This window comes from Somniosus microcephalus, chromosome 2 (assembly GCF_052327205.1).
Source record: "Somniosus microcephalus isolate GS21.2 chromosome 2, FLI_Smic_1.0, whole genome shotgun sequence".
Classification (NCBI taxonomy): Eukaryota; Metazoa; Chordata; class Chondrichthyes; order Squaliformes; family Somniosidae; genus Somniosus; species Somniosus microcephalus.
This window is the reverse complement of record NC_140988.1, coordinates 20,603,900-20,630,324: the sequence shown is the minus strand read 5'-3', so window position 1 is coordinate 20,630,324 and position 26,425 is coordinate 20,603,900. Positions and strand designations below refer to the sequence as shown.

Below are 26,425 nucleotides of genomic sequence, written 5' to 3'. Positions count from 1 at the left end.
CTGAGACCTGAGTCAGCATTCTTCTGAATTAAAACCAAAGCAGATCTTCAGTTTGCTTTTCCTTTCCTGTTTAAATAACCTATCTATATAGTTTTTAGCTTCTGTTTTTAAAGAAACTTTTGGTGGTCCCTCTCTGTACTCTTCCTGCCCACTACTCTCTTTGCCTGACAGTAAGTTAATCAATTCCCCCAAGACAGTTGGGCATTAAGCTTCCTCATTTCCGGGCCTTCCCCATTACAAATCGCTTCGACTCCTCAGGCCTTCCCAAGAGCACCAAGCTCAGCAGTGAAAGGAAAATCAAATATCGATCAGAAGCAGGATAGTGGGAGATGGGGGAGTGGGGAGGTGGCTGGAAATCAGAGCCTTAACAAAATCAGATTCAAAAACCAGAATATACACAAGATAATAGCAGCTGTGAGCTAAATCATTTAAAACGCCTTCGGATGCATGAGCTGCATTTCTGTTCCACTTGTATTGTTCCAGTGTTATTTTCTGGGTGGATGTACTAGTTGCCTCTGGGTAGCAAACAAACATCTGGTGCTTTATCTGCACCAGTATCCTTTTGTTAGAGTGACAACTGAATGAAGGTATCCCTTTTACATGTGGTAGGACTTCCTCACCAGGCACACTAGTGACTGTGGCACCACTCACCTTTCCCTACTCTCATCTCACTCTCTACTGTACAAAGAGCTATTGCCTTTTCACACACGCACAAATACATAAAGGACTTGCATTTATATACAGCTGTAGCGCCTTTTATGACCTCAGGATGTCCCAAAGCGCTTTACAGCCAATGAAGTACTTTTGAAGTGCAGTCACTGCTGCAATGTACAAACACACACGTGCGCGCATATACATGGATAGACACACGTATGCGCATAGACACACGCTTACACATGCACAGATGCGTACACACACTCGCGCGCACACACACACACACACACACATGCATAGACACACGTGCACACAGACACACATGCATAGACACACATGCATGGACACACACATGCACGCACATACACATGCATAGACACACATGTGCACACAGACACACATGCATAGACAGACATATACATGCACGCACATACACACATGCATAGACACACACGTGCACACAGACACATGCATAGACACACACATACATGCATAGACACACACGTGCACACATACACACATACATAGACACACACATGCACACACATACACACATGCATAGACACGCGTGCACACAGACACACATACATAGACACACACATGCACGCATACACACATGCATAGACACACACGTGCACACTGACACACATACATAGACACACACATGCACACACACAAATGCATAGACACATGCATTCACACTAATGTTCCCTGTAAGCTGCACTCCGGGGAACCCACGTAGCCGGCTTTTCAATACAAAAACCGCGCATGAGCGGTATTCTGAATGGCCCATGCAGCTCCTTAAAGGGGCCACGCAGCGCCCCAAAAAAGGAAACAATGATTCACCCACATATTTAGACTTCAACATAAAGACAGAAAGTGTTGGAACTGCATGGCAGATCAGCCAATCTCTGAAAGGGAAAAACTGTTTAGTATTTCAATGTAATAAGGGTAAGACCCAAAATGTCAACCTTTGTTTCCCTTTCACTTGCTTTGTTTTTCAAATTTCCAACATTTACAGTCTTTATTTTTAACCAGCAACGTCACAAGTTTCAGCAATTTCTTTTTCCCATTAAATCTTTACTATTTTGGGGTCTGTTTTCGCAATCTCGCTAAAATAAATCCTAAATCTGCTGATGGTTTAAAACGTGTAAATGAGGAGCTATTTCATGTGTGAACAACATGTGGTCTTCTGCTGTAACTTCATTTTTTTTTAACACCTTTATTAAAGGTTTATCAAATTTAGCAATTTCATCACTGACACTTTCAACTGAAGCCAAGCAAATGGCAATCTTAGCTGATGCCTGGATATGGTCTGTGGCATCGAAGAGTCTGGCAAGACTGGGGCTGTAAGGAAAGTCTCAGTGAAATTAATCTCTGACATTAGATGTGGATGTTCGGGATCCAGGATCCAGGATCCACTCGGCGAGGGTTAGAGAGGAGATATTCAACTAGAAGGAAGACAGTACAGCAGGTCACAGTTCTGGCCATTGACATCTGCCAATTACAGGCAACCTCTTCTGATACTCTAAGGTGAACTGAGCCTTCATTCACCGCGGCCTTTCAGCAGTTCACGGGTCTGAACAACGCTGCTCGGAGTCACAATGGTTGTAGTGCCTCCCCACCTGGCACCCTCCGGAAACTGGAGCTCATCTGAAACTCTGCTGCCTGTGTCGTAACTCGCACCGAGTCCCGTTCACCCATCACTCCTGCGCTCGCTGACCTACATCGGCTCCCAATCTAGCAACACCTCGATGTTAAAATTCTCATCCTTGTTTTCAGATCCCTCGCCCCTCTCTTTCTCTGGTAACATCCTCCAGCTACAACCCTCCGAGATATCTGCGCTCCTCCAATTCTGCCCTCTTGAGCATCCCCGATTTTAATTGCTCCACCATTAGTGGCTGTGTCTTCAGTTGCCTTGGCCCCAAGCTTTGGAATTCCCTCCCTAAACCTCTCCGCCTCTCTACCTTTCTCTCTTACTTTAAGACACTCCTTAAAACCCACCTTTTTGACCAAACTTTGGTCACCTGTCCGAATATCTCCTTATGTGGCTAGGGGTCCAATTTTGTTTGATAACACCCCTAAGACCCTAAGAAGCACCTTGGGACATTTTTCTATGTTAAAGGAACTTGCTTTGTTTTTCAAATATAAATGCAAGTTGTTGTTAGTTTGTTGGCGCTCCATGGCCGCTGCCTTTGTTTTTTAGCCCCTCTCAGGCTGACCATCATGTTTATTGACCACGCTCTTTGGCGTCCGTTAGTCCTTTTGCGCACTTGCGACGTGGCGCAGCACAAAAATCAATTCATCGTCGTTATGAAGCAATTTCTTAAATTGCCACTGGAGAACAGATGACTCATCTACCGCAGCATCTGGTAACGGTGCTGTCACCTCTCTGCAGATTGCATGAAAAGGATGTTCGTCTGTGGAAAACTTTGCAGTTGTTTTAATTGGAAAAGCGCAAATTAATTGCATCGGTTTGTGGAAGGGGATCGGTCATTTGCGGTGGTCCTTGCAGCAATTATTCAGAAGCTTTGTTCTGGAACTGCTTAATTCTCTGTGTGTTATTTATAGCGCACCTGTTAACTCATTTGTTGGGTTAAAATAGCACAGACAGAAAAGTATGCGATTGGGTTAACAGGTACACTAAAGATAGCGCACAGTGGGAATTACAACCATTAGAGAGTTAGTTCACAGATGCTTCTAGTTGTTTCTTCTGGATGCACTCCTGACAAATCAGAGGCCTGCATTCTACAGACATGACAGTATGTCCATCATATGCTCGACTGACAAGTTCCACTGACGGTTACAGAATAGAAGGAGGCCATTCAGTCCATCGTCTCTGTGCCGGCTCTTAGCCGGAGCAAGCCAAAACGAATTCCATTGCCCTGTTCTTTCCCCCTAGCGTTATAATCGTCCTCTGCTTCAAGTATTTATCCAATTTTCCCTTAAAAAGATGCAATGGTCTCTGCCTCGACCACTCCCTGCAGCATAGCATTCCCTGCACCAACAACCCTCTGTGGAAAAGTATTTCTCCTAAATATGAAACATTTTGCAGAATGAGCAACTCTAGCTTCACAAAAGAGAAGAACGGAGTCTACAGTACTTTCAAATCCAGCGTGCGAAGTATACAAGGGTTCATATATTAGATCATCTGCAGTTGAGAGTGACAAGGCGGTAATTTTATGAAGCCGGCTGATGAGCTGTTAAATTGCACGGATTAAGCTCGAAAGGTGTCAGCAGAACCCATAGTCTGACGTACTGCCTCAAACCTGTTGTTAGATGTTTGCTCTTTTTATAATACGTAATCTATTAAAATATCGTTATTGTATTACTTGCTTTTAAGTCCCCCAGTGCTGTGCTTAGTGAGGTAATGACACAGAACACAAAGGTATGTGGCATCATGTGACCAGTACCAGTGGAGAGGGGGAGAGGGTTAGGGAATAGAATACTATATTATCTCTGTCCCATAACTCAGGATGTTTCCTGTGGCTGGGAGGCCATAGATACAAGATTAAGGCCTAGAAATTGGGTTTTGGCTTAGCCAGGGCTTTAGCGCCGGAAATTAGTGCCGGCGCTAAGTCCCCTGCGCGCGCCAAAAATTCAGTGGCGCCGCGCCCAAACGGCTGCCGGCGCTACTGAAGGGTCTTAGCGCCTGGAAAAGGGCGCTAACTGCCGTTTCGCGCCGCAATTCCGGCGCTGCGGCACCCGATGCGGTGCGGCAGGCTGGGGAAGTGCAGGCCTCCTCCTTCCGTTAAGGAGGAGCTGCCTGCACCCGGCCGCGGCCCGCGCAAATCTGCTTAAAAATGAGCCCGGCACCTCGGACAAGTGCCGGGCTTGCATCTGTTCCGGGGGGGGGGGGGGAGAGCTGCGGGCAGGCGGCCGGCGGGAAAGCGGCCGGCCGCCGCGGGGCCTTTAATGCGCCGGCGCTAACTGCAGTAAGGCACCTCTGACAAAACGCTGGTTGCGGCTGCCACAGGCGAGGCGGCCGCAACTCAATTTCGGAGTTCGGGCGGGTTACCACGGCAACCGGGACGCTGTGCACACCGATGATGTCATCGGTGCCGGCGCAGTGCTACCGGAGCAACGCCGATTTAGGGCCCCAGGGAATTTCACTACTGGCCATAACTCCGGCGCAAGGCCCTCTAGCGCCTCAAATGAGGCGCTAAGGCTACTGAATTTTCAGCCGTATGTGTGAGAGGCTTAAAACAGAGGACAGGAGAAACTTTTTCACACAGAGAGTTGTGAGGTTATGGAATTCACTTCCAGGGTTAATGATTGAGGCAGAAATTAGGTCATCATTCAAGATTGGATTGGATATGTGAATTGAAGGAAAAGGGGATGAAGGAATATGGGAATAAGGTGGGTGAATGTGATTAGGTCTATTTGCTCCCTTGAAGGGTAAACACCAACATGGGTTGGTTGGGTCACATGGCCTCTTTCCGAGGTGTAACTTCTATGTATAATTGTTTGTCTACTTATAGTATGTTTTCTGTATGACAATTGCACTATTGTTTCCTATCAAACAAATGATGACTATTTATAAATACAGTGTAACTTCCCAGGAACGCTTCCTTCAGAAGACATCCAATTAGCCTTTTATCCAACAATTTGTCTTCTGCACCTCTCATTTTCCCATGTTGACTCTTATCAGGGTACCATTCCAAGGTACTGCTTGCAGGCCTCTGTTATCCTGGCCAAGTGGTCAACCATTATATATGAGCCTAGACAGCAAGTGTTGATCGGCAATTTGACTGTGAAAGGCATCACACCCAAGGTCCCCACACACCACTTTCCAACAGGAGTCATCGAATAGCGATGAGGAACAAGAAAGTCGGCTGATTTTATTGCCCTCCTTAGTCCAGGGGTGCTGAGGCCAACCAACGTGTCCCAACTGCAGCTCAGGCTGAGGTCATTTACCCCTGCATAGATTGGGATTTGAACCTTGGATCTTCTGGTCCGTGCCGCTTGCTGCTACGCCAGGCTTTGTTCTTATACCGGCTAAGACACGGGAGGGGTGCTCATATCTGATATTTTCAGTCATGGGTCATGTACCGTAGAGTTTCTGAGGCACACAGGTGTGTACCATGGAGCCTCTGGGGGGGGTGGGGGGACAGGTGCACCCATACTGGCGTGGAGCCCATCAGAGGGGGCATTCCCCGAAGATATTCAAATGAGCAACTCCCCTTGACCCCAACCCCGAATACTCTGGCGGAGTCATGAGAGGAGGTTGACAGATTGGGCCTGAGGATTTTAGGGTTTTTGAGTTGACTCTCTGTTGGATAAACCTTAACTCTTATCTCACTCGCTATAAAACGGCAGTAACCCAGCAAACAGATTCATGAGCTGCTTTAATCCTTGGTCCCAAAGTGTTTTACAAATGACACCCTGCTGATATTAATCACTATCTTGTCGCAAAGTCACAGAAGGAATTCAGTGATTCAATGGATTTCAAAGCTTTGTTGGCTCAATATGTACAGTGCAGCCCTAGACTATTAGAGTTCAACCTCATGCTCGTGCAGATAGACAGCATCACTGAACTCACTTGGACAGAGCTATATTATGAGGTATGAACAGGAATAACTACCAGAAGGAGAGAGTTACACCATCAGAACCCCTTTCTAATCGCTCTATATACAAAGAATTAATAAAATCAATTTTCATCAACTCTTCATGTTTTTTGAACATTGTTCTTTCAACAGTGAGTGCTAATGACTCGGAGAAAGTTGCTGAATCTGGCAGTAGGAAGGAGCTGAATTAACATAATTAATTGGGCCATTAACATGGGGGGTAACTACTTCAACTGCACATGTCTATTCAGTTCACACAACATTAGGCTGAGTAACTCCGCCACGTCATGGAATTACATAGAATTTAACAGCACAGAAACAGGCCATTCGGCCCAACTGGTCTGTGCCGGTGTTTATGCTCCACACGAGCCTCCTCCCACCTCTCTTCATCTCACCCCATCAACATAACCATCTCACCCCATCAACAGAACCATCTCACCCCATCAACAGAACCATCTCACCCCATCAACAGAACCATCTCACCCCATCAACATAACCATCTCACCCCATCAACAGAACCATCTCACCCCATCAACATAACCATCTCACCCCATCAACAGAACCATCTCACCCCATCAACATAACCATCTCACCCCATCAACAGAACCATCTCACCCCATCAACAGAACCATCTCACCCCATCAACAGAACCATCACACCCCATCAACATAACCATCTCACCCCATCAACAGAACCATCTCACCCCATCAACAGAACCATCTCACCCCATCAACAGAACCATCTCACCCCATCAACAGAACCATCTCACCCCATCAACAGAACCATCTCACCCCATCAACAGAACCATCTCACCCCATCAACATAACCATCTCACCCCATCAACATAACCATCTCACCCCATCAACAGAACCATCTCACCCCATCAACAGAACCATCTCACCCCATCAACATAACCATCTCACCCCATCAACAGAACCATCTCACCCCATCAACAGAACCATCTCACCCCATCAACAGAACCATCTCACCCCATCAACAGAACCATCTCACCCCATCAACAGAACCATCTCACCCCATCAACAGAACCATCTCACCCCATCAACATAACCATCTCACCCCATCAACAGGACCATCTCACCCCATCAACAGAACCATCTCACCCCATCAACAGAACCATCTCACCCCATCAACATAACCATCTCACCCCATCAACAGAACCATCTCACCCCATCAACAGAACCATCTCACCCCATCAACATAACCATCTCACCCCATCAACAGAACCATCTCACCCCATCAACAGAACCATCTCACCCCATCAACAGAACCATCTCACCCCATCAACAGAACCATCTCACCCCATCAACAGAACCATCTCACCCCATCAACAGAACCATCTCACCCCATCAACATAACCATCTCACCCCATCAACATAACCATCTCACCCCATCAACAGAACCATCTCACCCCATCAACAGAACCATCTCACCCCATCAACAGAACCATCTCACCCCATAAGAACATAAGAAGTAGGAGCAGGAGTAGGCCATACGGCCCCTCGGGCCTGCTCCGCCATTCAATAGGATCATGGCTGATCCGAACTTAGGCTCACGTCCACTTCCCTGCCCTCTCCCCGTAACCCCTTATTCCCTTATCAGCTAGGAAACTGTCTAACTCCGTTTTAAATTTATTTAATGTCGCAGCTTCCACAACTATCTGAGGTAGCAAATTCCATAGATTTACTACCCTGAGTGAAGAAGTTTCTCCTCATCTCAGTTTTGAAAGGGCAGCCCCTTATTCTAAGATTATGCCCCCTAGTTCTAGTCTCACCCATCAGTGGAAACATCCTCACCGCATCCACCCGATCAAGCCCCCTCACAATCTTATATGTTTCGATAAGATCGCCTCTCATTCTTCTGAATTCCAATGAGTAGAGGCCCAACCTACTCAACCTTTCCTCATAAGTCAACCCCCTCATCTTCGGAATCAACCGAGTGAACCTTCTCTGAACTGCCTTGAGAGCAAGTATATCTTTTCTTAAATATGGAAACCAAAACTGTACGCAGTATTCCAGGTGTGGCCTCACCAGTACCCTGTATAACTGCAGCAAAACATAACCATCTCACCCTTTCAACATAACCATCTCACCCCATCAACATAACCATCTCACCCTATCAACATAACCTTCTATTCCTTTCTCCCTCGTGTACTTATCTAGCTACCCTTACATGCATCTCTACTATTTGCCTTACCACTTCATGTGGTAGCGTGTTCCACATTCTCATTACTCTGAGATCAATGCCTCAAGAAGAAATGTACACAAGAGAAAGACAGATATTAAACCTGAGGTCACTTGTTTTCACCTGTTGTATTTTAAAAGGGTCTATCGACTGAGGAGTGGGGAGAATCAAACTGTGATCTACTGGTGGGGAAGGAATCAAACTGTGATCTACTGGTGGGGAAGGAATCAAACTGTGATCTACTGGAGGGGAAGGAATCAAACTGTGATCTACTGGAGGGGGAGGGTAGGAGGGAATTAAACACTGATTTTAAAAAACTTGCATTTATACAGCACCTTTCCTGACCTCAGGACATCCCAAAGTGCTTTACAGCCAATAATGTACTTTTCTAATGTAGGGAAATGTGGCACCCAAATTCCCCAAAGCAAGGTCCCACAAACGGCAATGAAATAAATGACGAAATGAATAGTGACATGGGAGCTTTTACATCCACCTGAGAGAGCAGACGGGGCCTCGGTTCATCCGAAAGACGGCACCTCCGACAGCGCAGCACTCCCTCAGTACTGCAATGGAGTGTCAGCCTAGACAACGTGCTCAAGTCTATGGAGTGGGGCTTGAACCCATGACCTTCTGACTCTGACGAGCATGTTACCACTGAACCACGGCTGACACCTGATGTACTGAGGGGTGGGGACGGCAATGAAATTCTGCTTATCCCATAGGCTTCAGAAGAAAGATTTTGAGTTGCTTCTGTGCTGTCACACTTTGGGACTGCCACTAATGATGGTTGCCAGTTTGTGAGGCACTTCCACCATCTTCTTTGAAGGCATGTTCTTAAAGGGTTGACATGAGATGTGTCTACTAAGTATTATGGGGGAAAACATTGGGTTGGTTTGTGCCTCTTGTTAGTACCCCCGGGGGGCGCTAATGGGGCGCAAATCCCCTAGCGCCTGGGCTCGGTGCCGCTAATGCCTCCCGCGAAATTCAGCAGGAGGTTAGCGGCAGCGGTAGCCATTAGCACCCCGCGCCGCTGTGCCGCCAGCGATTACATCATCGCCATGCACAGCGCACTGCTCGCGCCACGGCCTCAAACTTCCCTTGCATCCCCATACCTATCGCCGGACGTTATGTCCGACAGGATCACGGGGTGTTTTTGCAACGGCGGCGGCGCTACTTAAAGGGCAGGTGTTGGGCGGCCATTTTAATTTTGTCCAACTGCCAACACCTGCCCCCTTTCCCTTTTTTATGTGGCACCCCGCTCCCCGGTGGTCCAGCAGGGCCCCGGTGTGTGCAGCGCTAGGCCCCACCCCTTTAATCAAGGGAGGAGACCTGCAATGACGCGCCGCTACGTGTCGCTGCTGCATGTAGCGCCGTGAAATTAAGTAATAGCTCCCCAAGCAGGAGGTGGAGCGTTTTCCAGTAGCGCCGCACCACCTACTTCGGGCGCTACTACTGAATTTACAGTGGAGGGGTGGTAACTTTTTCGGGGCTCTAAAATTAGCGCCTCGGCGACGTTAGTGCCCCAAAATGGGCGCCACCCAATTTCCCCCCAAGATGTCTGTGTGTGTATACTTAAAAAAAAGAATTTCCTCCCTTCTCTCCTGGAGACACTAACTCATGGTGCGATTGGGTTGCCAACTCTGGTTGGGCATATTCTTGGAGGTGTCATCACATGACCGCCTGCCTCCAACCGCCCCGCCCCCACACTCCCACCATTGGTTGCCCAACATGTCCATCCTCACGGTGCCCCGTCTTCCCACAGCCAATCGGAAAGCAAACAGGCTCTTCATTACCCGATTGGATGATTCTTGACCGTCAGTCAAACAGTCTTGCGTCCCATCTCCAATATTTTTAGGACTAGTAAATGAAAGCGTTCGAAGAATTTTTTTTAAAAAGCACCATTTTTTTTATTGCCCCAATGCTTTTTCTCCTGGGTTGCTCGTAGGTGTGTCCTGGAGATTAGTCTTTTATTACTGGAGACTCCAGGGCAATCCTGGAGGATTGGCGACCCTGGGTGGGATACAGTTCCATGTGAACCACTGCTCCCCCACCCCCTCCCCATACCTTTCCCATGTGCAAATTCTTCAAGTTGGAGCTGATCAATTGATGAAGGAGGCTACCACAGGCCAGTCCGGTATATATGTAGGGTTGATCATCTCATATCTAAGCTTGTCCGAAACCAGATAAACTATTATTTAGTTACATTAACACTAACTTAAAAACCCTTCATGAATATTTCCAAATGGACAATTTTGGCAAAAGCTGAGCCAATAGGATACACAAAAGCTGCTTGGTTTCAACAGTTTCTAAACTCAGTGCCTTCTCTTGCATTCCTCGAGAAGCAAGCAGCTAAAAGTGAAGATATAATTTGCGTTTATATACCATGAAACAATGACTAACCACCAGCCTCAGCTGCCTTTACACAGTCCTTGGGTTTTCTCGTCTTCTCTTTAACCCTAACTATTATATATTGATTTTTGACTTTTATATTGATTTTTGACTTCAAATTTCCATAGAAAAAGAGCATCACAACCGTGTGTAATTTAATTTCCCAGCAAACAGTGAAAGCAAGTTGTTCCGGCATTGATTAATCTCATATATTTCCATCAAAGGTGTGTGCACGCATTGGGTCCAAAAAAAAACACAGATAATAAAACTATTGGAAAAGTACCATTGCAACAAGTAGGAATACTGAAGTATCAAACACATGGCAGGCAGCCAAGAACTAATAGGAAAAAAAAAATCTTGCAAAGTCATTGTACAAGTGGGTAACCTACAAGGCAACATTAACAGGATTGTCTTTCCATAAGTCTCCGGAATGGACAAGAATCAATTAGCTCACAGCAGTGAATGACCTTGAAATTCATCTCCGAACCAGGCAAAAAAATCATAGGAAAAGGACACACACACACAAAAGGTCCTTTTGCGAAAGGGAGGGAAAATATTGATTATTTTTTTTAAATATAGACTGTCTTGTTGATTTATCTCCAGTGTTTCTGACTAGATTCCCTGTCGTTTGTGATGAAACACAATTGTATAATTGAAACACAGAGTATGATTGTTAAACGCGGTGGATCCTATTCAGGGAAGGACCAGAATATAAGTTAACAAAACATTTTCTTTTGAACATCACAGTTTTCATCAATCAGCCTGCAGGCTAAGCATAGCAAGCCCTGTTAGAACCTTGTGCTTGATGGCGAATCAGTGGAATTACTAACAAGGACTCACGGGGTTACAAAACACACTAACAGCAGCCCAGCTACAGATCTGTAATATCATGAAGCACAAAGCACGGGCCCCTGTGAATGGGGACAGTGATTTAAAGTACTTTTCTACAACATCGCTTCTGGGTTTTTTTTCTGATAGGCATTATCTTTGGGGGAGATTTTTCTCAGCTTCCTTTAAAAGGTTTACATTTGGAATGACTCCATTGACACAAAAATCTTAAACCCAAGGAAAAAGCAATGAATCCCTCACTCCACCCAACATACGGAACTGCGAACTGAAAGAGAATGTAAAATAAAGGCTTTGTGCTGTCAATAGTGTTCAATTAAAAGAAAAACACATAATCAAAAGAAATACAAAAATAACCTTTTACAAATGAATTTCTCTTATAAAACAGGTTAGACAATCAGACTAAATATAAAGTATGCCTGTCTTAGCTTTCTCTGCTGTTGGACAAATAGGTTTTTAACATCAAAGTAGCAGATTAGAAAAGGCAGCCAGAAATTGCCCCTCAAGAATCGTACGAATGAAAAGAGTAAGTTACTTACTAAAAGCCGGTGCGATAATGAGGTTTGTATCTGTCATTTGGGGAAGTGTTACAGACGCCGACTCTGTCACTTCACGACTTTTGGTGACTACAGGTTCTGGGGAGAAAGATTCAAGGATGGCGGAGGATAGGAAGGAGGGAGACGAGGTAGGGGAATGCGAGGATGGGCTAGTAAAGGGAGTCGAGGTGAGCACCAAAGGGTCATCAGGATCGTTCGCTGTCTGGTTCAAGTCAGATATCGGAATAGTGGAGGTAAAGGCAGCTGATGGCGGCCATTCGGCCACTGTTGCTTGGTCAGCAGAGATAGGACCCTGCCCTATGCGCTTGGGATCAAGGTGCGTCAGAGGCTCGTACTCAAATATCTTGTCCACAAAAACCCACTTGAGGCCAGCAATGCAAAGACCCAGGCTCACCAGACAGGCCATGATGGGTACGATGCAGATCTTCTCAGAGTTCAAGCAAGTCCGCACACGCTCCACCTCCATGCAGATGCAGCAGGTAGCGATGAGGCCCGTCAGCCCCAGTGCCCCATTCCCATCCACCTGGGTCGCCGATGAACTATCCTCCGCAGTTCCTTCGGCAGACGGAGTCAGACAAGGAGGGGTAGAGGGATCGGGAGAATTTTCGCTCGCTTCCTCGGACATCCTTTTAGTGCAGTAAGCTTGACCGTTCTCTGAAGGCTTTCAAATAAGGAGGAAGTGAGCGGGAGCGAGGAGGAGCAGGATGCCGAGGCATCAAATGGACAACGACGATAACATCATTATCAGCATTCGCTCGGGGAAGGAGGACACGGCAACCTGATAGCTCTTCACTGTTTCAGTCTCTCTCCAGTGAATTTAGGGAGTTCTGGACGAAAATGCTCAAGTCCTCCCTGGGTTTAGCAGCCCAGTCCTGGTATCAAGGGGGGTGCCATTTATTCTAAATGGAAAGTCTTTTGGTACCGCTCCTGATCTCTCACCTGCAGAGTTGGGGGTTGACCCCACACCTTCATGAAAAGCACACGCGAGCCAGCAGCAGCAGCAGCATCCTGTTGTTCTCACTGTGGCTGCTCTGCTTGCGACAGAGAAAAGCTGGAGTCATTAAAGGAACAGCAGGTGCCCGTCCTCAGAGCACAGTGGAAGCGGTATCATTAGTGACAGGGATACTAGCAAACTCAGAGGGTGGGAGCAAGGGAAGGGAAGGAGGGGGCAGAGGGAGGGAGAGGACGAGTGAAACTTCCTCCTCCTCCTGCTTCACACACATGCACACACACACACAGACACAAACACACACACACAGAGACACACACACACACACACATACACACACACACTGCAGGGTAGGTCTTCCTGAAATCAGAACACACACACACGCACGCACGCACCATTCAGAAGTGCACAGACTGCCTGCAACTTCCTACTTGATCCAATTAGGAGGAATGAACCATCAAATCAGAAGGAGGCAAGCAGCAGCGAATTCTCCGGCTTCATCCCACCCTCTGCTCAGTATAGACGAGTCAGCAATTGATTATGCTAATGTACAAGAGCTGGATGTGATGGGGCAGAGCAGAGCCGGTGAAACTGGCAGACGCTGTGTCCCAGGGGGATGGGGTTTCCTCCTGTAATTTCACTGGCGTGCTCCCGGAGATCGGATTTCATCCCAACATCGAGCTTCATTGCAAAACGATAAAAGGGGACAAGAATGGTTTCAAATGAGCAGCCGGCAAATAGGTAGATGCAAAGAGGTTCGGGCATTTCACAACTTAGAGGCTGCTAGGGTTTACGTTTGTTTTTTTTTTGTTTTGTTAAAACGGCAGGCTTGGCAGTGAGCTACCAGAAAGCAAGGCTTAGGGGTGGCAGATCCATGGAGGATTGACAGTTCTGAAGGATACACTCTTAATCCACTCCAGTGTTGCAAAGGCTTCAATCCAGTCTCGGCCTACTAATTAACCTGCTAATGACAGCCCAGCATGCAAAAATATAAAGAGCAACAAAAAAAGCAGAGAGAGAGAAAGACAGTTCCTCCTTGGACTGTGAATGCATCTGATGAGTTGATGAGCTACTTCTGAGAAAAACAGAGAGAGAGAGAGAGAGAGAGAGAGAGAGCGAGAAAGTGAAAGCATTTAAGGGCAGGACATGCGTTATAAAAAATGAGCACTTAGGGACTGTCATCAGTACACATTGCTGGCAAGTCTATTATTAATCTAGTTCTATCGGCAGACCATCCAGCCCCAGCAATAATTGGGCCCGGCCACTGTCGAGGACTGTAAGCTGTGAAAGATGGAGCTGTATGCACAGTGGATACAGTCTATAAATAGTGCAGCAATTTACCACATGGATACCCTAACTCTCTCCTCACCGCGGCAAATTAATAAAAGAAATCATGTTTCTCGACCTTCACAAACAGCCGTGTGCGGAAAGCAACATTGTAGAAGTAGGCCAGGGCAGAGCGACTCCTTCAGAGGGGTGGGTGGCTTTTAAATCAAAATTAAAAAGACACGCAAAGAAAGACCACATAACTAAATCTGCACATCAGAACCCGAGTTCAGTAAAGCTCCCACGAAGGTTCATTTGCCTGAATTCGATTTAACAAAATGCTTTTGTGTAGGATGTATCATTTTTGTACAAAGCAGAGCTTCTCTTGTCATCGATAGATTGTGATTCACGTTACTGTACTAAGACTACTAATCCAGGGGCCTGCACTAATAATCCAGAGAACGCAAGTTCAAATCCCACCATGGCAGTTTTGAGAATTTTGAATTCCAATTGAAAAAAATCTGGAAATAAAAAAGTTGGCATCAGTCAAAGTGACCACAAAACTGTTGGATTGTCGTAACAACCCAACTGGTTCACTCATGCCCTTTGGGGAAGGAAACCTGCCGTCCTCACCCGGTCTGGCCTATATGTGACTCCAATCCCACACTGACGTGGTTGATTCTTAATTGCCCTCTGAAGGGGCTTAGAAAGACACTTAGTTACATCAAACCACTACCAACAAGAAGGTTCAAGAAGGCGGCCTACCACCGCCTTCTTAGGGCAACTCGGGATGGGCAATAAATGCCGGCCTTGCCGGCGACGCCCACATCCCGAAAATGAATTTTGAAAAATTAGTTTGAAAAATGTTCATATACATGTGTTTTCTAGAGGATGGTTGACTGTAGTGGACCAGTACAGAAATCTTATGCTATAGAAACACAGACACCTGCAGTTAACTCCCTCTGTAGGATATTGCTCTTTGGGTTACACGTGGAAAGCTTGCTTTAACTAGGGGCTGTTTTAGCGAGGGAGTCCACAATGGTTTTTTTTTTATTCGTTTATGGGATCTGGGCATCGCTGGCAATGCCAGCATTTATTGCCCATCTCTAGTTGCCCTTGAGAAGGTGGTGGTGAGCCGCCTTCTTGAACCGCTGCAGTCCGTGTAGTGATGGCACTCCCACAGTGCTGTTAGGGAGGGAGTTCCAGGATTTTGCAGTTAGCTTTGATCAAACATTGATGTCAGCCACTCCTGAACAGAAGTAGAAACCGGGATTTTCTATATCTCCTCCCGTGCACCGTGATCAGACGCACGTTGATGGGAGAGTGAGTCTCCGCAGGTGGTTTATAGGCAATGGCCCATTCCATCCCGACACTCAGAGGCTGATGGTTAGAAAACACAAAACTATCAATCATCACCTTAAATAAACTGGTTGAAGGCCCTGCTAAGTGAATTTCACACATTTCTCAGTGGAAGAAAAAGGATTTGCAAAGGGTTTTCTGACATTTTTACAGTCCGTTGTGAAACAACAACTCATTAGTTCGCACAACATTGCAATGAGTGGAATCTTTAATAAACTGCTCCTATATAAAAAGAAAGACTTGCATTTATATATTGCCTTTCACAACCTCAGAATGTCCCAAAGCACTTTACAGCCAATGAAGTACTTTTGAAGTGTAATGTAGGAAAACACAGCAGCCAATTTTGCATACAGTAAGCTCCTACAAACACAACTGAGATAAATGACCAGGTAATCTGTTTTAGTGATGTTGGTTGAGGGATAAGTATTGGCCAGGACACCGGGGAGAACTCCCTTGAAATAGTGCCCTGGGATTTTTTACATCCCCCTGAGAGGGCCTCGGTTTAACGTCTGATCTGAAAGACGGCACCTCTGAAAGTGCAGCACTCCCTCAGCATTGTACTCGGAGAGCCTTTTTCGTCCCACTCTCTTGCCCCCCCCCCAAGGTAGACTGGTTGAGCCAGCCCTGTTTCTTTACCATCTGGGGTGGGACTCGAACCAACAACCTTCTGACTTCTTTTCCTCTCTCCATTCACCACAAGTAGAAGCTGTGACCTCCAGGTCAGGAACTGAGCCCAGTCGAGCATCAAACTTACACCCTCCCATTCTGAGGGACGGTAAAGCAGCACTCTGACTCATAATGCAACAGCGAATACAATTCTTAATGGGAAAATATAAAATAATGGGAAACTTAGAGATCGTTTTCTTTTTAAACAGTTCTGTTATGCACAGTGCAAGAGGAAAGATTCTCCCCGTGTATTGTTTCTCTGCCTCTATATAGAGTATTCTACAGTAAGGGCATTATGCAGTCTTAACAGGAAGTGTTCCTATAACTCATTCGTTACTGCACTGTGCATGTTTATGACTGAGGGATCTTGCAGTTCAAACCCTGCCTGGTCAGTTCTGTGCACCTTTCCTATTTGACAAACCTGAAAGTGTTGCACGTCTTATCTCAGACGGCATTTCGAGATGTAACAAACGATGACCGCTGCTTTAATTCTGAGGCTGCTTTAGTTTGGCTATGCCAGGAGACTGGTATCCATAGGATTGCCAACCCTCCGGGATTGCCGGGGAGTCTCCGGGAAGTAAAGACTAATCTCCAGGACACTGGCCCCGGAGAAAAATCGTAGGGGACAGTAAAATAAATTTTCTTTGAACATTTATTAGTTCTAAAAATATTGGAGGCACTTTAACATGGCTGGCAGTCGAGCGTCATTCAATTAATTAAGAGCCCGTTTGCTTTCCATTGGGCAGTGCGCTGCGTGGATGGACGGGGGTGGGGGGGTGCAGTTGGAGGCAGGAGTACGTATGAGGAAATCTCCAGGAATACGTCCAAACAGTGTTGGCAACCCGAGGCCGTCCATGAGTTGGTTTTGTCGCCTTTGTCGTCCCGCTCTCTTGCCGCCCCCCCCACCCCCGAGGCAGACTAGTTGAGCCAGCCCCCGTTTCTTTACCATCGACGGGGTGATTAAGGTTATTGGCAGCTACATCAAAGCAGGTGGCAGCTGCAAGAGCCAGCTCGAGAGCACCCGGCAATCTGTGAATTGAAATGCTGCTTCAGCCCCCATTGTAGTCAGTGAGACAGGGCCTCCTGGGTGGGTCGTATCACTTATTACTGTGCAGCTGAGCCAAGCACTGCACATCCGTCATCGGTCACAGACTTAAGAGAGAAAATGTTTTAAAAACCTGTGTCGAGTGAGGCACATTTTTCCTGCTGTGCTAAACATGGGACGCCAAGCAAAAATAATGACTAGAATTTTTTGATGGAACTGTAAAATTCAGCCTGCAAAGAAAAGGAATTTAAAAAAATAATAATCTTGCTGCAGCCCCTGTCCAGAATAACAATTCTTCCAGAGAAAATGTTAAATAAAAGGTCCAGGTTTTATGGGCCCTGAGAGTATGTTATATTTATTCCATCTGCAAGTGCCAGCTTGGCTCAGTGGGTACTAAGAGGGTACTAACGGGGCACAAAGCAACTAGCGCACGGGCGCGGCGCCGCCAACGCCTCCCGTGAAATTCAGTGGGAGGTTAGCGGCGGCGGTAACCATTAGCGCCCCGCAGCGCTGCGCCGCCGGCAATGACTTCATCACCATGAACAGCGCCCTGCTCGCGCCCCGGTCGCGATCTTCGGTAGCGCCCCCTGACTTACCGCCGGACGCTATGTCCGCCAGGTTCAGGGGGGCCTACCTGTGGCCCGGGTGGCGTTAGTTAAAGGGGAGGTGCCAGGCAGCCATTTTTGTTGCTGGCCGCCTGCCAGCACCTGCCTCCATTGCTGTCCCCGGCCCCAGTGAAGCCCCCCCCCACCACCCCGCGGGGTGCCGGCTGCTCTCAGTGAGTGCCAGGCTCGTTTGCCGGCACTCCCGATCCCTGGTGGCCCAGCTGGGCGCCGGGACGCACTGTGCCAGGCCCCCTAAGGGGAGGGCCTTCAGTACCACGGCGTGACGTGCCTCAGCGCATGGCGCTGCGGCACGTAGCGCCGCGATATTGCCTCGCAACACCCCAAGTGGGACGCTTCCAGTAGTGCCCCTCCTCTCTCTCGGGGCGCTACCTGCGAAAATCGGCCGCGGGGGGCGCTAATTTCTTCAGGGTGCTAAAAGTAGCGCCCCGGCGAAGTTAGCGCCCCAAAGGGGGCGTGACTCAATTTTTCTCCATCTGTGTCTCAATTCCCACAATCATTTTATCTTAAGTACTTTTTAACGATGTGAGGAGATTTTATGGGGATTGCCCATCAGCACGGTTTTGCTTCTGAATCAGCCCGATTGCATGGTGAGCACTGCTCAACTCATTTTCATTCATTAATGAATCAATCGATCAATTCATTAATGGATTCATCTGAAAGGGGTAAGCGAGACAGCAACGAAAAGCTGCACATGTTGCTGACAGCAGTCATAGTTTTGGCAGGAGGTCATGTGGTGATTGAGACGGCAGCGCTGCCGAGAGAAGCCTCGAGAGCCTCCAGATCCCTCCGAAAGACGTTGTTTCCGTCAGCATCTTTGGAGGCCGTGCCTCCCAGCCCCCCTAGGTGGGAAGTGCAAATCCTGTCAGCCAAGATGCAGGCATATATTTTCTCTGGCCTCCTGGGTTGGGTGGGGTAGAGGGGGGTGGGGTGTTGGGACGGTGGGCCAGAGGGCCAGAGTATCTCCACCTGTCCATCCAGGCTATGGATATGCTTCTTTTTTAAAATTTACCGACCTACATATTATTTCCCCCATTAATTGGAGAAGGTCCGACAACTAGAAACAAAGTTGTGAACTAAAAGCATTTTATGCAAGTGTTTCTCTGTTGTTTAATGCTGCAACATAACACCAACAGCTCGCGCTTATACAGCAGCTTTAACGTGAAGAATGGTCTCCAAGGGGCTTTGCAAGGTGTGAAGAAAATGGGGCAGATCCGGGCAATATTACCAAGTGATTTCTTCACGTGCTTCTGCAGTTATACCGACTACTGCTGTGAGACTGGTTTCTTAGACAGTGAAAGGGCAGGCAGCAAGACCAGAGTTAAACTGCAGGCTGCGCTTTACACTCTGCCTGCCAGGATAGAGACGCACGCTCGCACCTGTGCACACAACACCACACACCTAGCAGGTACTTTACGTCAGGGGAGAGCAGCCAGCAGGTCCACATCCTAGTAGCGTGAAGAAGATTCAACGTAACTTGCCGCCTGAGCCAGCTTGACACATGGGGACTAGGATTGTGCTCCATCCAGCGCCAAGTCACGTGAGATGGTCCTCTGGCTTGGGGAGATGGGAAGTCTGACGCTGCCTGGCATTAGTTTGGGAATCAGGTCAAGGAACAGAGGAGCAGGAGTCGGCCATTCAGCCCCTCAAGCCTGTTCCGCCATTCAATGAGATCATGGCCGAAACATATAAGATACTGAGGAGGCTCGACAAGGTAGATGCAGAGAGGATGTTTCCCCTCGTGGGGAAATCTAGAACTCGGGGGCATAGTTTCAGAATAAAGGGTTGCCCTTTTAGAACCGAGATGAGGAGGAATTTCTTCTCTCAGAGGGTCGTAAATCTGTGGAATTCTCTGCCCCAGAGAGCCGTGGAGGCTGGGTCATTAAATACATTTACGGTGAAGAGAGACAGATTTTTACAAGATAGGAAGTGAAGGGTTATGGGGAGCGGGCTGGGAAGTGGCTTTGAGCCCAAGATCAGCCATGATCTTATTGAATGGCGGAGCAGGCTCGAGGGGCCAAGTGGCCTATTCCTGCTTCTATTTCTTATGTTCTTATGTATCTTATCTCCATCTACCTGCCAAGATTTGACTCCAAAGTCCTTCTGGGAATTTTGTGTCAACGTGCACCAAACACAAAGAACGAGGGTAAAAGTAAACCTACATGATCAATACCCTCGATCACAGAAAACCCAATGACAGCGCCGTGATTCCCTCTCCTATTACCCTATAGTTTTTCCTTTTGTAAGGTGCTACTCTGTAGCCCCAGTCAATGGGATGTTTGCAGCTTGTAGCCTCCCAGCGCTAAATAAAAGATGAAACAGGATCCTAATCACAGACAATTACTCCTAACAGATGTTTTTAAATTGAATAGTTGTGACATAAATCACTCCTTAAATGTATGGTTAAACGGAGCCATATGTATTATTTATATTGATGAAAATCTATAACATTTTGCAGTGTTGCTTAGGGAAGCAGCTCGAGATCCAGCTATTGGCCGAAGGAAGTTTGCCAGTCCATTAGGAAATGAGCTTTTAATCCTGCCCACAGAACTGCTTGGAAATAACATTTATTAACAGAAAAGCCCGAGGCCTTGGAGACGGGCCTGAACGTAATAGAAGCAAATTAGCCACAATTGAAATTCAGTTCAAATTGAGTGGCCTTCTGCTGCCTTTTTGTTTTTCCTTCCTGACAGCTCAGTGCCTGTAGCCGCTGCTTGTCTGGCACCGGGCGCTGGCTGCTGGACACGCCGGGTGGGCGTGCAGCAATCTCGCGTACTGCCAAGCCCGGAGACAGAGCTCCGCGCAGGAGGAGGAGCCGCAGCCTGCCACCGGGGTAGGCCGGGCTCGCTCTCACCGCCAGGCCCATCAATCGGCCGGGCCCTTCATCGTCACCAGTAACAACCAAGTGTGGCCATTCGAGGGACCCTCTGTGCCAATGTGACACAAGCTGCATGTCGGCTCCCTGCTGCGAGTCAGAACAGAACCAGATGCAGGGGAGGGGTCTTTCTGCACTTAATTAGTCCAGCTCTTAAATCAACAGCTGATCAAAAAAAATGGAAAGACGTTCTCTATAAAATCCAATTATTTTTCTTAAAAAGGCTGCTAACTCTCACTGGGGAGCACTGACATGGGCTAAACCCATCATTTTATTGCCTGTGCTTTAAATTAGCTGCACCACAAGCACTATTTCAAATTATTTTTTTTAATCTATGTATCAAAACAAAAACGAAGCTGTCCTTTTAGAACGTGCGCTGACCCATACAGAACAACAGCTTGCATTTATATAGCACCTTTAATGTGGTACAACGTCCCAAGGCGCTTCACAGGAGCGTTCCGAGATAACATTTGACACCGAGCCTCGTAAGGAGATATTGGGAACAGGCGACCAAAAGCTTGTTCAAAGAGGCAGGTTTTAAGGAGCGTCTTAAAGGAGAGAGAGGTAGAGAGGCGGAGAGGTTTAGGGAGGAAATTCCAGAGCTTAGGGCCGAGGTGGCTGAAGGCACGGCCACCAGTGGAGGGGGCGAAGGAAATGGAGGATATGCAAGAGGCCAGAATTGGAGGAGCGCAGAGATCGCAGAGGCTTGTAGGGCTGGAGGAGGTTACAGAGACACAGATTTGCTCCAAGGTCTCTCTTGATCTCAGCCAGTCCAGCAGCCTACAGTTGGCCTCAGTACCCATCGGCTAAACTGGGGGTGGGGGTGGGGAGAAAAATCATCCAGTGTTCCTGATTGGTATCCAATGATCCACCACTGCAAAATGCTTGGTGAGAACAAGACTGGGATTGACCATAAAGCTCTTCTTGGTTCACTAGCCTGCTGACACTCACTGTCGAGGCCAACACATCAAGAGAGGCCACTCGGGTGAGGTGGCACAGGATGGCAGCGCCCACGGAACTGTGCCCCTTGAATGAGTCGGCATAGGTACAGGAGGAGTAGGTCATTCAGCCCCTCGAGCCTGTTCTGCCATTCAGTTAGATCATGGCTGATCTGTACCTCAAACATATTTACCTGCCTTTGACCCATTTCCCTTAGCTCAGCACCTTCATCAGAGGAGAATATGGTGGGGGCAGTGGGTGGGGTGGGGGTGCGGGGGGTGCAGACAACTGAACAGAAAGGTAACGCTGGTATCAGCCAATAAAATCCGTGACACAACAGGATGAACACGTGCAGTCGCAGGAGAGCTGTATTCAAACAGAAAAAAGGGTCTTTGGTGCCACAGACCCCTGGAGGTCGACAGCTTCATATCTGTGAATCCTGCTCGTGTCTGTGGTCATTAAATATAAACGCACCCAACAATGTCACTCCACAGCCCCTTTCCTTACAAACAAAACAATGCACCTGGCAAGGCGAGCCATCTCCGCCACCCCAGTATATTCCTCTCCGCTCCATCTTGTGCTTCACAGTTGTTTGCTTTCATTTGCTAACTGGTAAGTCAGGCACCAGGCTGCTGTAAACCTCCCACTGCCAGCACCGATAACAAAATGTTCCAGCACAGACACAGCTCATTCGGCCCATCAAGTCTGTGCCGGTGTCTTTCTCCACACGAGCCACCTTATCTAATCCCACTCTCCTGCTCATTCCCCATACCCTTTATATCCACCCAGTCTAATCCCACTCGCCTGTTCATTCCCCATACCCTTTATATCCACCCAGTCTAATCCCACTCTCCTGTTCATTCCCCATACCCTTTATATCCACCCAGTCTAATCCCACTCTCCTGCTCACTCCCCATACCCTTTATATCCACCCAGTCTAATCCCACTCTCCTGCTCACTCCCCATACCCTTTATATCCACCCAGTCTAATCCCACTCCTGCTCATTCCCCATACCCTTCATATCCACCCAGTCTAATCCCACTCTCCTGCTCATTCCCCATACCCTTTATATCCACCCAGTCTAATCCCACTCGCCTGTTCATTCCCCATACCCTTTATATCCACCCAGTCTAATCCCACTCTCCTGCTCACTCCCCATACCCTTTATATCCACCCAGTCTAATCCCACTTTCCTGCTCACTCCCCATACCCTTTATATCCACCCAGTCTAATCCCACTCCTGCTCATTCCCCATACCCTTTATATCCACCCAGTCTAATCCCACTCTCCTGCTCATTCCCCATACCCTTTATGTCCACCCAGTTTAATCCCACTCTCCTGCTCATTCCCCATACCCTTTATATCCACCCAGTTTAATCCCACTCTCCTGCTCTCACTCCATACCCTTTACTACCTCACCTAGTCTGAGCCCACTTGCCTGTAATGTTCCTCTTTTTCACATACTTGACATGTTCTTCAGATACTTAGCACAGGCCAATTACACAGGAGGAGACGATGACAATGTAAACAGAAACTTGCATTGATAAAGCACCTTTAACATAGAACGTCATCTCAATGTACATCACAGAGGCATAATTGGAAAAAGGAAATATGCAATCTATGTAGCCTGATAAATTTTAAGCGAGATTAAAAAATAGGAAAGTGGGGGTGAGTAATTAATGAATACAGGACGGGCACACGGGATTAGGACTTTTGCTCACATGGAGGATGAACAGCGAATGGGACTAGTTGGGTGGAACAGCCTGTTTCTGTGCAACACACTCGAGGTAATTCTATGCATTCCCACTTCCGGATGAATGCTGATTGGAGTGATTAGCTGTCAAAGGCGAGCAGGGGTTAACGGGAATCTGCGAAAACCAAACTGACTTGCAGAAAGGACGCCTTTCAAAAAGGACCTCTCCGTCCTGTGGAAAGGACCATTAAGTTGCTTTCCATTAAATTCGGCAGGTAGAATGGTGCGATCACACGTGTCATTGGGCTGCAAGGAGCTGATTACATGCGAGTCACAGCAGGTTCTCTGTCAACTGATAATCATCAGTCCCTTTGAAGCAATATAAAGTATTTTTCTCATTCTCACACAACACGATTATCTTGCGGGACCCACATCGTTTCAACTAGCCTTTTCAAAAAAAATTAAGTAAGTAATCCAAACTAAAAGAAATTACACGTAACAAAAAGGGGCTTCAACTCAGGATTATTATTAGAAGTTCGAAGAAATGCTTTCACACAGAGGGCTATTAGAACATGGACTGCTTTACCACAAGCGGCCAGTGAGACAGAGACTAGAACATCACTTACAAAGGAACGGGATAGTTCTTTGAAAAGGAAGAATGTAAAAGGAGCTCGGAAAGGAGGCGTCTGAGAGGTGATTGTATAGAGCTTTAAAAGAAAGTGGGTTAGATCTTATCTTCAGTGCCTGGGTGGTAATCTGGTGGAGCAGATCACCCACTGGTGGCAGAACGGGACCGATTTTCATTCCACTGATTTCAATGGGATGAAAATCAAACAGGTTCTACAATGGACTGGTGATCTGCTCCACCAGATTACCGCCCAGGCAGTGAAGATGAAATCTACCCTGTCACTTTAATTCTCCGCTCCACTCCCACTCTGACCTCTCTGTCCTTGGCCTCTTACACTGTTTCAACGAAGCTCAACGTAAGCTCGAGGAACAGCACCTCATCTTCCGATTAGGCACTTTACAGCCTTCCGGACTCAACATCGAGTTCAACAATTTCAGACTATAACCTCGGCCCCTATGTTTTCTTTTCTCTCACATGGCAGCTGTTGATGATGCTGTCATTGCCATTTACACTTCATCTAGAGTCATCTTTTGTTTCTTAACTTGTCCCATTACCATCATCGCTTTTGCCTTTTAATCTCTCCTGCCTTCCAGCCTATCACAGACCTTCCCTTTGTTCTTTCCTTTCCCTGCCCTTGCACTTGCTTAAATATCTGTTGCAACTCTAAGCTTTTCCAGTCCTGACGAAGGGTCATCGACCTGAAACGTTAACTCTGTTTCTCTCCCCACGATGCTGCCTGACCTGCCGAGTTTTTCCAGCATTTTCTGTTGTTATCTCTGATTTCCAGCATCCACTGTATTTTTGCTATTGTGCTAATAATACCTGTCGTTACCTGGATCGACCAGCAGGGCCTCGGGTCAGGAGCTCGCAAAGGTGCTACTAGGCTGGCATTCAGTTTTTGTTGATTTTGGGAGGACTAACAAGGCAAGGGAATACACAATGAATGGTAGGACCCTAGGAAGGACAGAGGATCAGAGGGACCTTGGTGTGCATGTACATAGATCCCTGAAGGCAGCAGGACAGGTAGATAAGGTGGTTAAAAAGGCATATGGGATACTTGCCTTCATTAGCCGAGGCATAGAATATAAGAGCAGGGAGGTTATGATGGAGCTGTACAAAACGCTAGTTAGGCCACAGCTGGAGTACTGTGTGCAGTTCTGGTCGCTACACTATAGGAGGGATGTGATTGCATTGGAGAGGGTGCAGAGGAGATTCACCAGGATGTTACCTGGGCTGGAACGCTTCAGCTATAAAGAGAGACTGGACAGGCTGGGGTTGTTTTCCTTAGAGCAGAGAAGGCTGAAGGGGGACCTGATTGAGGTGTACAAAATTATGAGGGGCGTAGATAGGATAGATAGAAAGGAACATTTCCCCTTAATAGAGGGGTCAATAACCAGGGGGCATAGTTTCAAGGTAAGGGGCAGGAGGTTTAGAGGGGATTTGAGGAAAAACATTTTCACTCAGAGGGTGGTTGGTATCTGGAACTCACTGCCTGAAAGGGTGGTAGAGGCAGGAACCCTCACAACTTTCAAGAAGCATTTAGATGAGTACTTGAAACGCCATAGCATACAAGGCTACGGATCAAGTGCTGGAAAATGGGATTAGAATTGACAGGGCTTGATGGCCGGCGTGGACACGATGGGCCGAAGGGCCTCTTTCTGTGCTGTATAACTCTATATGACTATGAATCCACTCATGTAAGTATGGTTGTACTTTTTTTGCAGTGTAAAAGATCCAATTGAAAAAGAAACAGAAGAACATAAAAAGAGTTTAGGTTATAATTGCTAAAGGAGTGACACTGACATTTGTGTAGCACCTCTTACATCAAAACATCGCAAAGGCTTTCACACAATGAATTACTTTTTGAAGTGTAGTAACTGTTATTATGTTGGCAAAATGTCACAATAGCAAAATCAGCTGTCCCCTTTCAGCACTTTATGCAGAGAAAAACTGAAGACAGATGTGAACAAAACCCCTCAGCATTTTGTTACCATTGCGAAGAGTACTTTACCAGACACTGTCATGCACCTCCCAAACCCATGACCTCCACCACCTAGAAGGACAAGGGCAGCAGGTGCACGGGAACACCACCACCTCTAAGTTCCCCTCCAAGTCACACACCATCCTGACTTGGAAATATATCGCCGTTCCTTCATCGTCGCTGGGT

General features: G+C 47.2%; 2 protein-coding genes across 4 annotated transcripts in view; both read right to left on the bottom strand.

The window, feature by feature from the left end:
- Nucleotides 1-26,425, bottom strand: part of LOC147122584 (pro-neuregulin-1, membrane-bound isoform-like) — a 214,824-nt gene that overhangs the window by 121,021 nt on the left and 67,378 nt on the right. The window lies entirely within an intron of this gene.
- Nucleotides 12,165-13,585, bottom strand: LOC147122585 (uncharacterized). The gene has a single exon (XM_086007270.1). The coding sequence runs from the start codon at nt 12,837-12,839 to the stop codon at nt 12,189-12,191; it is 651 nt and encodes a 216-aa protein (XP_085863396.1). The 5' UTR covers nt 12,840-13,585; the 3' UTR covers nt 12,165-12,188.